Genomic DNA, 14,402 nt, shown 5'->3' on the forward strand with positions numbered 1-14,402 from the left:
GCAACTGTTAAGCAGTTGACCACTCAGATTAACCAGTGAGCTACCAACAGTGTCTTCTCAATGACACTTCAGTGAACGTTGCTGCATATGGGGCTCTGCACCAGCTGCCTGGTTCGCCCATACTGACTGCTGTTCATCGGCGATGGAGGCTGGAATTTGCACACCAATACCACATCCACTGAGTGGTGACTGGTGGCCTTTTCCACTTCTTTCACTACAAGGATAGTACATTCATTGTTGTGGGAACATGGCAGACAAGTGCCGGATGAGTATCTGGGTTAATTAAACAGTGCCCATCAAAACATTATTTTCATGTTAGAGCAAGAAAACAGTGACAGTGGATGTTTTCCTTTTCTGGATATATAAGGAAGAAGGCTGACAGTGTGGTGGGCCATACAGTTAATGGGGAGAAGACCTACAAAGACCTATACCTTCATGGAACAAGCTACCACTATCCAGCACAGAGGCATACCATGCTAATCACCCAGGTACATAAGACATGCATTGTACGTGACAAAAAGTCTCTGTCAAGCTATACTATCTGAAGGAAATATTCTGTAAAAGTGGGTACAGTGAAACTGAATTAAGAAGAGTGTTCAAGGAAAGAAAAGATGCAGCTGATTGGGAAGATGAGGAAGGAGACAAGACATGCTTTTCCATTATGTAGAGTTGTTCTCTCCCAAGATCTGTGTGGAAAATATGACAACATAGCTACCCTCTGACCACTGATGAAGGTGTAAGCTAGTCTTCGCTCTGTGAAGAACTCACTGATAATTAACATTCCAGGTATATACAGGGTTATTACAAATGATTGAAGCGATTTCACAGCTCTACAATAACTTTATTATTAGAGATTTTTCACAATGCTTTGCACACACATACAAAAACTCAAAAAGTTTTTTTAGGCATTCACAAATGTTCGATATGTGCCCCTTTAGTGATTCGGCAGACATCAAGCCGATAATCAAGTTCCTCCCACACTCAGCGCAGCATGTCCCCATCAATGAGTTCGAAAGCATCGTTGATGCGAGCTCGCAGTTCTGGCACGTGTCTTGGTAGAGGAGGTTTAAACACTTTCTCATAACCCCACAGAAAGAAATCGCATTAGGTTAAGTCGGGAGAGTGTGGAAGCCATGACATGAATTGCTGATCGTGATCTCCACCACGACCGATCCATCGGTTTTCCAATCTCCTGTTTAACAAATGCCGAACATCATGATGGAAGTGCGGTGGAGCACCATCCTGTTGAAAGATGAAGTCGGCGTTGGCGGTCTCCAGTTGTGGCATGAGCCAATTTTCCAGCATGTCCAGATACACATGTCCTGTAACTTTTTTTTCGCAGAAGAAAAAGGGGCCGTAAACTTTAAACCGTGAGATTGCACAAAACACTTTAACTTTTGGTGAATTGCGAATTTGCTGCACGAATGCGTGAGGATTCTCTACCGCCCAGATTCGCACATTGTGTCTGTTCACTTCACCATTAAGAAAAAATGTTGCTTCATCACTAAAAACAAGGTTCGCACTGAACGCATCCTCTTCCATGAGCTGTTGCAACCGCGCCGAAAATTCAAAGCGTTTGACTTTTTCATCGGGTGTCAGGGCTTGTAGCAATTGTAAACGGTAAGGCTTCTGCTTTAGCCTTTTCCGTAAGATTTTCCAAACCGTCGGCTGTGGTACGTTTAGCTCCCTGCTTGCTTTATTCGTCGACTTCCGCGGGCTACTCGTGAAACTTGCCCGCACGCGTTCAACCGTTTCTTCGCTCACTGCAGGCCGACCCGTTGATTTCCCCTTACAGAGGCATCCAGAAGCTTTAAACTGCGCATACCATCGCCGAATGGAGTTAGCAGTTGGTGGATCTTTGTTGAACTTCGTCCTGAAGTGTCGTTGCACTGTTATGACTGACTGATGTGAGTGCATTTCAAGCACGGCATACGCATTCTCGGCTCCTGTCGCCATTTTGTCTCACTGCGCTCTCGAGCGCTCTGGCGGCAGAAACCTGAAGTGCGGCTTCAGCCGAACAAAACTTTGAGTTTTTCTACATATCTGTAGTGTGTCGTGACCATATGTCAATGAATGGAGCTACAGTGAATTTATGAAATCGCTTCAATCATTTGTAATAGCCCTGTACTGTAGAAACTGGTGTTAAATTACTCTGTTGGGTGGTGGAGTTGGGGTACTAGTGATCAGCTCTCCACCCAGGGCACGGTTGCAGCAATGTACTGGCTAGGTCTGACATCCAATCATAAAAACAGTATATTCCTTTATTTTGTATCAGACTACATCAGTTGTGATGAGTCTAGGCAGCAGTTGGCACACCCAAAGTGCTGGCTGGACTTGATTGGTGAAGTGTGCTCATGCCAGCAAGCAGCCTCCTGTCAAGCCAGTGTGTAACCTTAAGTGGCCACCACTCCAGCGGTGTAGCACCATATCAGCTTGCAGGCCTTTGGTCAGTGCTGTGTTACCACATACTCTACAAAGTTAGTCATGTTGGCTGGGTAGACATGCTACACAGAGTTGAACTGTGGACCTTGGTGTGAACGGAGTGTCAGTGTTGGCAGCTAATGAGTTTGTCCAGCCAGGGTGACAAACAGCAGCAGAGTTTTCTTGCATCACACAATAGCAGGTGGGTGACAAAGTGGCTCAGGTACACACTGTGGATTCCCAAGATAGGTAGCCTCCAGTGGATGGAAGTTAGGCAGTAGATGACCTGGTGGCTGGATGGCACCAGGTCAGTAGGATTCGGACTCAGGCAGACTCACAGCTAGCAACAACAGCGTGTAAAGGCGCAACTTGATGATACAGTTCTTTATGTTGACTGGCATAGACTTCCTCTTATAGCTGGCATCTGGCGGTGTCTGATATTGTTCGTCTAAAATTGACTATTAATGTGATCTCAATCCACCACTATTTGTGGAATAGTAGCACTTTCACTCCAGCCAAACTGGGGTGTCAGCCATAGTTTTTGGGCAATCAGGACATCACTGCCTTGGTGGCCCATTGCTTGAGCTATATCAGTGGTCCTTTGCCAGGATCGAAACTTCACTTTTCAGCAGCACCAGATGACAAATGCTGCAGTGTCATCATAATCTGAATATGGCTTCTTGCACAAGAACACCCACCACTGAGGTTTCTTGCACCAATATGCCATGAAATCTGTCTGCTGAGTTGGTCACAGGTCCCTTCGCTATGCTCAGCAGAGCCCTGGTATAACAATATAGTATCCTGAGTGAATGTGATTGCCAGTATGTTGGGCAAATGCTGCACTTTATCTTGGAATGTTGCAAATGATACATCAGGTGTGAGTGTCTGGCAGGCAGAAGTTGATGGTGGCAGGGTACAGCTTAAGTAAAGTGTGAACATGTGATTTTGGTAACATCAGATTGCCGTATTGAGGAAGTCGCTGCGGGAAGGGTTAGTGGCTATAACTTGAGAGTGCACCCCGCAATGGACAGCGTGAGAGATGAATCAAGAAATCCCACACAGAAATTGAGAGTCTCTGGCCCACCTCACCCTATTATTGTGCACCTTTCCTTTTTCCCCTACCCCCCCCCCCCCCCGACCTTGCCCCATTACTGTGCCCCTTTCCTCCTCCCCCACCCCACCACATTACTGTGCCTCTTTCCTCCTCCCCCCCCCCCACCTCTTATCTCACGCCACCCTCTGCCTCCCTGACTGCTGACAACAATGCGTGGCCCAGCCAGGTGAGTGGCCGAGGGCGGGGGTGGGGGGGAGGGACACCCTACCAATATAAAAATATCTCTTCAGCGACAGAATCATGCTACTTCACCAGAAAATGGTAAGTCTGTCACTCATATTGCCTGTTGTCTTCTGCCTTGGTACCTTTGGTCAATGTTCATGGCAGTGAAGGTTGAATCTTGGATAATGCCAGGCAGTCATGCTGGTGTAATGTCAAGAAAATCATCGAACAAACATTGACCAAAGGTTCTGGGACATAAGCCAACAAGTAATATGTCAACAAGTGGCTAAGAACAGTGACACCCAGCTGGAAATAAGAGCACCATTCATCAGTAGCGTTTTCCACCAAACGGTACCTCCAAACGAGATAAACTTTTATTTATATATATGACGGTAGTATCTGTTCCCGAAAGAACAGTTACTGTGGATTACCATGCGGCTTTGCTAGAAATGAAATGATAATTAAATGGACACCCTAGCTGCAAACAGGCGTTGATGTACTTCATTGGGGACATGCAAGGGATAAGTCCCTGCAGATGCACTATCCTCTGTGCCCGCGGTGGCTCAGATGGATAGAGCGTCTGCCATGTAAGCAGGAGATCCCGGGTTCGAGTCCCGGTCGGGGCACACATTTTCAACATATCCCCAATGAAGTACATCAACGCCTGTTTGCAGCTAGGGTGTCCATTTAATTATCTTTTCATTTTATTTGTACCTAAGAAGCTTACTGACCATGGAAGCTTTGCATCCTCATTCACTCGGTCTCTCTGCCTGACATTTTGTTGTCTAAGTGTATATTCATTCTTTTACTATGTAACTTTAGACATGTTGGAAGAGATCAGGATGTAAAATGTTTAAAACAGTACTTCATAGGATGAAAGGTGACATGGAAAGCTGTACCAGAAAGAGATTTTAAATGAGTTTTGAGAACACTTCAGTTCCCAAAAACAATATACTCCTTTTTCGTGTGATGTTTTAAAATATTGCACTGCTTTTTGTTATGGGTCTTCAGTGTCATAGGAAGTAATTTTACCTGAGCTAATAAAATTAACCCTTTAACTGCTCTGGATGTGTTAACGCACATGCCTCTGTACCTGTACCTGTGTGCTCTGAACGTGTTTACGCGCACCACCTGTCCTTCTACCTGGCACTCTGAACGTGTCTATGCGTAGACACGTTTAGAGTACCAGGTAGGAGGACTGGTGGCACGCGTAAACACGTTCAGAGCACACAGGTACAGGTACAGAGGCACGTGCATTAACTCGTCCGGAACAGTGAAAGGGTTAACCTAATTTGTGTGGTCTGAGTGAAAATAAACTCTTGTTACAGCTGCTGCTGAAGGAAGCTAGAGATCCACTTGCAGAATGGTTGGATCAACGAGAAGGAGCATCTGTTAATGACATCTCGATATTTGCAAAATTATCGCGACACTGGGAGTCTGAATTTCACAAAGATATGGATGCATTAAATGTAAGCCTTCAAAAACTTTGTAGACGAACTATACGTAGTGTCACCTCATTGTTCCTTGTAAATACTAATAACTGAAATGCCATTGCTCATGAAGTCTTCAGCTAATATCTGTCAAAGCTACTGAGACCACAAATGAGAGTAACAGTCAATCCATTACATTATCAACATATTTTCTTTGAAACATGTCTTTCATCACAGTGTGTAGGACTTCACTGTGGGAATAACAATATACAAAAAGATTTTTTTTAAATCAACTGAATAAAAATAATTTGTACAAATTAGTTCAGATTATTTTTGAAGAACATAATTATTTATGGATAGTACTTTCGCCATTCAACTCCAACATCAGCAAAAAAATTGTATATTTGAAATAAGAGAAAATCTTTGTCATCATTTTATCTCTTACTTGGCGTAACATACACTTCCTTTTTTTACTGCTCTTACAGGTCCTCCGTCCAAATGTTCTTACTCGTGTGAGTGACTATATTCCTGAAATAATAAATTATATTGAGAAGATAATAGCAAATGGCATAGCCTATGAATCCAATGGCTCTGTATATTTTGATGTTGCAGCTTTTGATGCCAGAAAGAACCATTTTTATGCGAAATTGGTTCCTGAAGCATATGGGGATGCAAAGTCACTTCAGGATGGTGAAGGTATGTTGTACGTTGTGAGAATGTATTGAAAAATGTCACTTTTGCCATGAGAAGAAAATGAGTTTGAAGGGGATGAAGGTCAAACCAGAACATATACTTCTGCAGTGCCAGATGCAGAAGTATCTGCATAAATTCATATATTTGCAATGCTAGGTACAGATGTATCTGCATAAATTCCCAAAAGTTGTCAGGTACTTTGGAATGGTGATGTTTTATGTTCCATAGATTTTTTTACAGAAAATTTATTCTACTACTTCCATAAGCAGATATGTGGATGTAATATACATGGTAATTTCTCTCGCCATTGCAGTTATTTCTTAGTGGTTTTCCTTTATAAGTGAAATACCATGTTACATTTATATTTTGGTAAAATAATTTTGTCATTGACATTTCAACAAATCAAGTGGTCAACCATCAGCCAATAGTACCAGGTGGTTATAATTAAATTGCAGCTACACACTAAGTCTATTGTCGGACATAATTATCATATGACAGTGAAACTTGATAGATATTCTAATGTGTTATTCAGAACCACTTTATGGTGGGAAAAAAATTAGTTCCAATTTTGGCCACCATGTGCAAATCTGGTTCTGTGAACGCGAGAAAGATATCGAAATGTTTCCATATGTAATGGATTGTGAGTGGGACATGGGCAGAAAAGGTCAAACAAGTGAGAAATGCATAATGTTGATAATATTATTAGCCGCTGCTTTCACAATTCGTTCAATACGAGCACCAGAGACGTGGACGAGATGCTGTACAGTGCCAGATTTCCACCTCATGGTCAAAATTGGAACTAATTTTCCAGCGTAATTTGGTTCCGCGTTAATGCATGAGCATATCTGCACAGTTTCAGTGCCATACTATGACAGCTCACACTGAACCCCCATGAGTAGCTGCACTTAAATTATAACCACTCAGAAGTTTTTTCTCAAGTGCCACATCCACTCCTCTTTGTTGAGCCTTGTCAAGTATGTTACAGGTTGTTAGCATTAGTCCTCCTCAATGGAATGCAGGGATGGTTCCTTTGAAAGAGCATGGCCGACTTCCTTCCCCTTCCTTCCCTAATCTAATGAGATTGATGACCTTGCTGTTTGGTCTCTTCCCCCCAACAACCCAACCCTCAACCCTGAATGCATTCGAATCCAGTGTGACATTGATGTGCAGTGTGTAGATTGTTTTTTATTGGTCCTGTTGTCTACACAGCAGTGTATGTATAAGACATTTCACAAGTCAGTTTGCAAGAATAAAGGTGAAAGTGATTGTTAAGCATGCATACTTAATATTACAATAATATGCTTCATACATGAAGTATTACTGAGCGGGGTGGCACAGTGGTTAGCACACTGGACTCGCATTCGGGAGGATGATGGTTCGATCCCATGTCCGGCCATCCTGATTTAGATTTTCCATGATTTCCCAAAATCACTTCAGGCAAATGCCAGGATGGTTCCTTTGAAAGTGTACAGCCAACTTTCTTCCCCAGCCTTACCTAATCCGAAGAGACCGATGACTTCGCTGTTTTGTCGCTTCCACCAAATTAACCACAATACATTAATTATTTATATAGCACACATCACAAATTTAAATTTCTTAAACTGAGTAAAAGCAGTGATGCTGCAAATATGACTTTTTAAGATTTTCCAAAGGTTTTGATCTCAGTAATTGCTTTTATGTTTTCATGAAGTTTGTTAGAAAGTATAAGTCCCATGGGGAAAGTACTGTTTTGGCACAGAGATGTGTCGATTTGGGAGATATGTAAGTTTTTGTTTTGTCTGTGGCCCCATATTTAAGGCAAGAATGAAAGTAGGCTTGATACACATTCACTGTTGTTTTCTTGTTACAACAACATTTTAGTGACAAAAAGTGGTGGCATCTCTTGCTCAATTTTGTATTAAGGTATCAAATATATTTGTTCCATTTTACTTTGCTTTGGAACCATAGGCCTAAGAATTTGGTTTCCATACTATTACCAACTGATTCATTGTTGATACACACACGAGATAAAAGTATCCTTGTTTGGAGCATTGTGGAATTTTAGTACACCAATCATTTTTTGCACAAATAAATTAATTGGACAGATAAAAAATCTACTCACCAAGTGGTGGCAGAACATACACAAAAAAGGAGGTCACAATTAGTCAGGCTTTGGAGCCTGTGGCTCCTTCTTCAAGCAGAAGAGGAGAAAAGAAGGAAGATGGGCGAAGAAAAAGGACTGGAGAGGTCTCGGAAAAGGGGTAGTTTTCGGGGCTTCTCATCCCATCTAGTAAGTCTCCCTTGGCCTGCTGTTCTGGGTGACTTTCCCAAAATCTACCCCTTTCCATAGACCTCTCCAGTCCTTTTTCTTCACCCCTCTTTCTTCCCCTTTAACCCTTCTGCCCAAAGAAGGAGCCACAGGCTCTGAAAGCTTACCTAATTGTAACCTTCTTTTATGTGTGTGTTCTGCTGCCGCTTGGTGAATACAATTTTTATCTATCCAATTAATTTAGTTCTGTTACTGTATATTACAAGCTGGTTATTCTGTGCCCATTTACTAAGTTGTTTTGTGAAACTGTTTACGGAATGCTGTAAATACTTTTTTCACTTTCACTCTTTCTAGAATTGTGGTGTTGTCTGCTAATATGATTGTTTCATGTGCATCCACATTCAAGGTTGGGTCATTTATGTAGAAAAGGGGTCCTATTACTGATCCTTGAGGTCCATCATCTATAATTGGTTTATAGTCCGATAAGTTTCCAGAGATAGTTTTTTGGTTGACATTTGTGTGCTTGATGTGCACTGCTTGCTTATGTTAGCTCAGGAAGAAACTGGTCCTATTCTTGGACAGACCTCAAATACCACATTTTTCAAGCTTTGACTGCAGAATCTTATGATCCACCATGTCAGATGCTTTTGGTAGGTCAATAAATATTCTTGTTGGTTGCTTTTTCTTGCCAGTCAGGCTTAGCATGCAATTGATGCACTCATAAATAACAGTGGTTGTTAACCTTTTTATTCCTTACATGGGATACTGTTTCTATTTACAAATTCCACAAGTCTGTCATACATAACTATTTCTAATATTTTTGAAATGCAGGAGGGTATTGTGATGGGTCTGTAGTTATTTACATTCTCTCTCTCTCTCTCTCTCTCTCTCTCTCTCTCTCTCTCTCTCTCTCTGTCACCTGTGTTGTATGATGGAATAACCTCTGAAGTTTTCAGTACGTCAGGGAAAGTGCCTACTTGAAGGGAGCAGTCACGTAAATGTATAAGTGCTTCAATTAGGTTTAGTGCACTGTTCTTCAAAATTGTTACAGGGACACCACTAATGTCTGCAGAGTCAGTAGCTTTTGCTACTTCATTTCTGAGAAAGAGCTGATGAACATTGACCCTCTGAATTCACTTATTTTATTTTCATTGGCTTTGTTGTTCTTAATAAAGTTTGATTATTTTCATGTTGTCGGCAATACCCGTGAAAATGCTGTTAAATGTGTTGTCTCTCTCTCTCTCTCTCTCTCTCTCTCTCTCTCTCTCTCTCTCTCTCTCTCCAAGGATTTGTTACTTTTCTATTTTCTTATGACAGTGTTATACTGGGTGGCTACAATTAAACTTTCCCTATTTAACACATTATAACACGGAAACTAGTTGCTGTACAAGGACCAAACTTGGTAACATTAATGTTGATGTCATGGGGAAGAGAAATAATGCAGAATCAATTTGATTGAAACACTTTTAATGTACTACTACAGTACATCATACCATTTCATACCGGTACCATTACTGCTACAAAGGGGTTCAATATGGTGCCCATCAATGTCTAGAGGAGTCTGAAAGTACAGGATCGCATTCTGTACAGCAGAATAAAGCATGTCTGTAGGTGGGCTGGCTACCTCTCTTGATATACTGCACTTCAGATCAGCACAAGTGTGAATGTTCCCCTGATAAACTCTGTGCTTCAGGTAGCCCGACAACCAGAAATCGCAGGGAATGAGATCAGGTGATTGTGCCATTCAAGCATTTGGAAACGATCGAATTATCAGCTTATTATTCAATCGTTTTCAAATGTGTCTCAGACAAGCAGGTGAACCTCATGGGTGATGTGCAGTGGGGTCATGTCTTGCCTGAAAACTGTTGAGTTCACTGCATCTCTCTCCTGCAGGGTGAATATGAAATGCTGGCGAAGCATATTGCAGTAACATTGGCCAGTCACATTGCACGCCTTTGATCCTTCAGTGTCAACCTGTTCAAAAACGAATGAGCCAGTGATGAACGTAGCTGTGAAGCCACATCATACAGTGACATGTTTACCGTACAGAGGAACTTAATGCACAGTGACTGGAGGCGAAGATCCCCACACTCGGCAATTCTTTGCAGTCACCTCACCTGTCAAAGAAAAATGATCTTTATCTGTCCATAAGACGATCCAGGGCCAGCCCTCATCAACTTCAATCCTTGCAAGAAAGTGGAGAGTGAAGTCAACACATTTTTGCGTCCTGTGGTGCAAGCTACTGTACAATATGGATCTTGTACGGATACCATTTGAGAATGGTTTGAAGCATCTTCCATACAGTGGAGCACGGGATGTTTAACTGCCGTGACATAGCACGCGCACTGCCTGATGATCGGGAATTGTACACATTGTTGTCTGCTATAGCAACAGCGATTTCATCAACCACCTTTGGTGCAACTGGATGTTGGCCTCTTCCCAGAGTGACGGCCTGTTTTCCAGTTTATTCGAACTACTTCATCATGCTCCGCACAGCAGATGGTGAAAGAGGACTCTTCCGTAATCCCTTCAGCCAGTGATATTCTGAAAGTGCAGCTGCAGCATTACTGTTGTTTTGATAAAAGAGCTACACCAATAATGCCCCGCTCCTTTTGTCCCAGCTCATGTTGACACATCAACAGGTGCACTGCGATTGGTCAGGTGTGTGAAACTGTGAATCTTGAATGATTACGGCACCTGGTGGCCATAGTTGGAATTGGACAGTGGCACTGTGATGCTTGGAAATCTTGCACACCATACTCTGGACATTACCGCTACCAAGTTTGGTACTCATACAGTAATTCTGTGTTATAACATATTAAAAGGGAAAGTTTAATTATAATCACCGGGTATTTCTGCATGAGTATCCATTTTCACCAGATTTTTTTTTTATAACACTACAAAAAGTTTTGCTGCACTTATTATTTTTTATAGTATTTTAGAGTATTTTTTGTAGTATACATGTAATTCAGATGAGGAATTTTTCATGTTATGTATTTTATGGCGTAGTCTCTTCTTCTGACAAGAGATCCTTATTCCCTTTGTGATCCACCTGTTTGTTCTAGAATTCCCCTTATGGTTACAGTTTTCTGTGGAAATGAATTTGAAAGAAATGGGTTACTCCATCAATGAAAGTATTACATTTTTTTCATGTCATTGTTTTTGTAAACCTGTGACTATTTTTCTTTCTTCAGTAAGCTGCTGAAGTAGTCTGTTGTCCTGACTATACTTTCTATATTTGGCTCTTAAAGGATGGTGTTAACAATACTGTGTTTTACTTTCAAACTTAGTATTTGAGCCAGCTGGTCACTAAAACATGCATGGAAAATTTTTAGTGATGCGATGTGTAAGCTATTCTTGACTAGAAACTGACCTAGAGCTGTTTTGTAAGTGTCTGTTACTTGGGTAGCAGCTTTTACTTCAGTTCTAATATTGTAGGATGTAGCTAGTTTTTGAAGTTACCATAGATAATCAAATCAAAATCCATTTTATTTAGTCAAGACTCCAATGTACTTAAGAAAAGTTCAAAATTTACAGAAGGTAATAGGCAAACTTTGGCAGTAACCTACATCTACACTATACTCTGCAAACCACCATGAGGTGCATGGCAGAGGGTACATCCCATTGTACCAGTTACTAGGGTTTCTTTCTGCTCCATTGACATATGGAGCTCAGGAAGAATAATTATATTAATGCCTCTATGTGTGCAGTAATTGTTCTAATCTTATCTCACGGTCACTTTGTGAGTGATATGTAGGTGATAATAGAGTATTTGTAGTGTCACCATTTAAAGCCAATTCATGAAACTCTGTTAATACAATTTTTTTGGGAAAATCTTAGAGTCTTCCATTTTAATTCCTTCAGTATCACTTTAATACTCTCCCATGTATTAAACAAACCTGTGACCATTCATGCTGCCCTTCTGTGCCTATGTTCAATATCCTGTGTTAGTCCTACCTGGTATGGGTCCCACACACTTCAGCAATATTCTAGAACCGTTTGCATGAGTGACTTCTAAGCAATCTCCTTTGTAGGTTGGTTGCATTTCTCCATTATTCTACCAATAAGCCAAAGTCTGCCACCTGCTTTATCCACATTTGAGCCTATGTGAGAATTCCATTTCAATATCCCTACACAGTTTTACACCCAGGTATTTGTATGAGTTGACTGATTCCACTAGTGACTCATTGATATTATAGTCATAAGATACTATGTTCTTTCGTTTTGTGAAGTGCACAATTTTACATTTCTGAATGTTTAAAGCAACTTGCCAGTCCTTGCACCACTTGAAATCTTATCAAGATCTGACTGAATATTTATGCAGCTTGTTTCAGACACTACTTCATTTGTAAAAAGCCTCATTTTACTATTAATATTGTTGGCAAGGTCATTAATGTACAACATAAACAGCAAGGGTCCCAACACACTTCCCTGGAGTACACCCGAAGTTACTTCTAGATCTGATGATGACTCTCCATCCAAGATAACATGTTATGTCCTCCCTACCAAAAAGTCCTCCATCCAGTCACAAATTTCACTTGAGGCCCCATATGGTTGAAGTTTTGACAATAAGTGTAGATGTGATACTGCGTCAAAAACATTTCAGAAATCAAGAAATACTGCAGCTACCTGATCACCTTGATCCAAAGCTTTCAGTACGTCACGTGAGAAAAGTGCAAGTTGGGCTTCACATAATTGATGTTTTCAGAATCCATGCTGGTTGGCACTGAGGAGGTCATTCTGTTCAAGATACCTCATTATGATTGTGTTCACAACATGTTCTAAGATTCTATAACAAAACAACGTCAAGGATATTGGATGGTAGTTTTGTGGATTGCTTCCATTACCCTTCTTGTTGACAGGTGTGCCCTGTGATTTTTTCCAAGAACTGGGCACAGTTTTTTGTTCAAGGGATCTATGACAGATATTAATTTGAAGACGGGGTAACTCAGCTGCAAATTCAGTATAGAATCTGACAGGGATTCCATTGGGCCCTGGATGTTTGGTTTAATGATTTCAGCAGTTTCTAACATCGCTGACAATAATACTGACTTCATTCATCTTTTTGGTTGCACGAGAATTAAATTGGGGCAATTCTCCCAGATTTTCCTTTGTAAAGGAACATTTGAAAATGGAGTTAAGCATTTCAGCTTTTGCTTTGCTACTCTAAATTGCAGCTCCTGTCTTATTCACTAGGGACTGGACACTAATTTTGGTGCCACTAACAGCTTTTATATATGACCAGACTTTCTTTGATTTTTGTGGAAGGTCACTTGACAATATTCTGCTATAGTAGTCATTGAAGGCATCACATATTGCTCTCTTGTTAGCCAAATGTGTTTCATTCAGCATCTCTTTATCTATAGCCCTACACTTCTACACCTGTTGTGCAGTAGTCTCTCTTTCTTTGAATTTTCTTTACAGTGACGGTATACCATGGAGGTCCCCTCCCATTGTGGACTGTTTTCCTGGTTACACATCTATCCAGTACGTGATTGACTATTTTTTTAAACTTGAGCCACAGTTCCTATAGATACTCCTGCCCTATGCTGAAAATTTCAAGTTCCTCAGTGAGATGTGGCATTACTGATTTTTTATCTAGTTTACTGAACATACATATGTTTCTGCTTGGTTTAGTTTTCCTTTTGTACTTTCATAATCATTGTTGCCACGACTGCCTCATGGTTTTGATGTGGACATCCTCAGAGGGGTCAGGTCTATTTGTTGCCATCAGATCCAATGTGTTTCCATCATGAGGGAGTTCCTAACTATTTGTTCTTGGCAGTTTTCAGAGAAGATATGTAGTACTGTTTCACAGGACATCTTATCATGCTCACCACTAACAAAACTGTAGTTACCCCAATTCATTATTGGATGATTAAAGTTACTACCAATGAGTGCAGTGTGATGGGGGAACTTACTTACAAGGGAACTGAGGCTTTCTCTGAAGTTTTTGGATACATAAGGAGATGAATTGGGTGGGTGCTAGAAGGATTCAATTATCATTTTATGCCCACCCCTGAGTCTTGCCCAAACAGTCTCCCATGCAGCGTCAATTTCCTTCTCGGTGCATTTGAGTTTCTTGTCTACTGCAACAAATACATCGTCTCAAGTTCCCATTTGCCTGTCCTTTTGGTATACGTGCAAATTCTCCCCAAAAATGTCGCTACTCTCAATCCAGGTTTCAACCAGCTTTCTGTACCTCGTGTTATGTGAGCTTCACTGCCTTTCATAAGTGCTTCAAACACTGGCACTTCGTTGGAAATGCTTTGGCAGTTAACCATTGTGATTTTAATACTCTCAGCTGTGGGAGGTATTTCTTTCAATCTTATAC

At 41.1% G+C, this 14,402-nt stretch overlaps 1 protein-coding gene and 1 non-coding gene across 5 annotated transcripts in view; both read left to right on the forward strand.

The window, feature by feature from the left end:
• Nucleotides 1-14,402, forward strand: part of LOC126199314 (cysteine--tRNA ligase, cytoplasmic) — an 87,745-nt gene that overhangs the window by 14,092 nt on the left and 59,251 nt on the right. For all 4 annotated transcript variants that reach the window (XM_049936149.1, XM_049936152.1, XM_049936153.1 and 1 more), the window contains exons 4-5: nt 5,026-5,166; nt 5,613-5,823. In XM_049936149.1, the coding sequence (XP_049792106.1) occupies nt 5,026-5,166; nt 5,613-5,823 (352 nt within the window). The remainder of the gene's footprint in view (nt 1-5,025; nt 5,167-5,612; nt 5,824-14,402) is intronic.
• Trnat-ugu (transfer RNA threonine (anticodon UGU)) lies at nt 4,249-4,323 on the forward strand. Its single transcript has one exon. It is a non-coding gene; the product is annotated as a tRNA-Thr (tRNA).

This window comes from Schistocerca nitens, chromosome 8 (assembly GCF_023898315.1).
Source record: "Schistocerca nitens isolate TAMUIC-IGC-003100 chromosome 8, iqSchNite1.1, whole genome shotgun sequence".
In the NCBI taxonomy this organism is placed as follows: Eukaryota; Metazoa; Arthropoda; class Insecta; order Orthoptera; family Acrididae; genus Schistocerca; species Schistocerca nitens.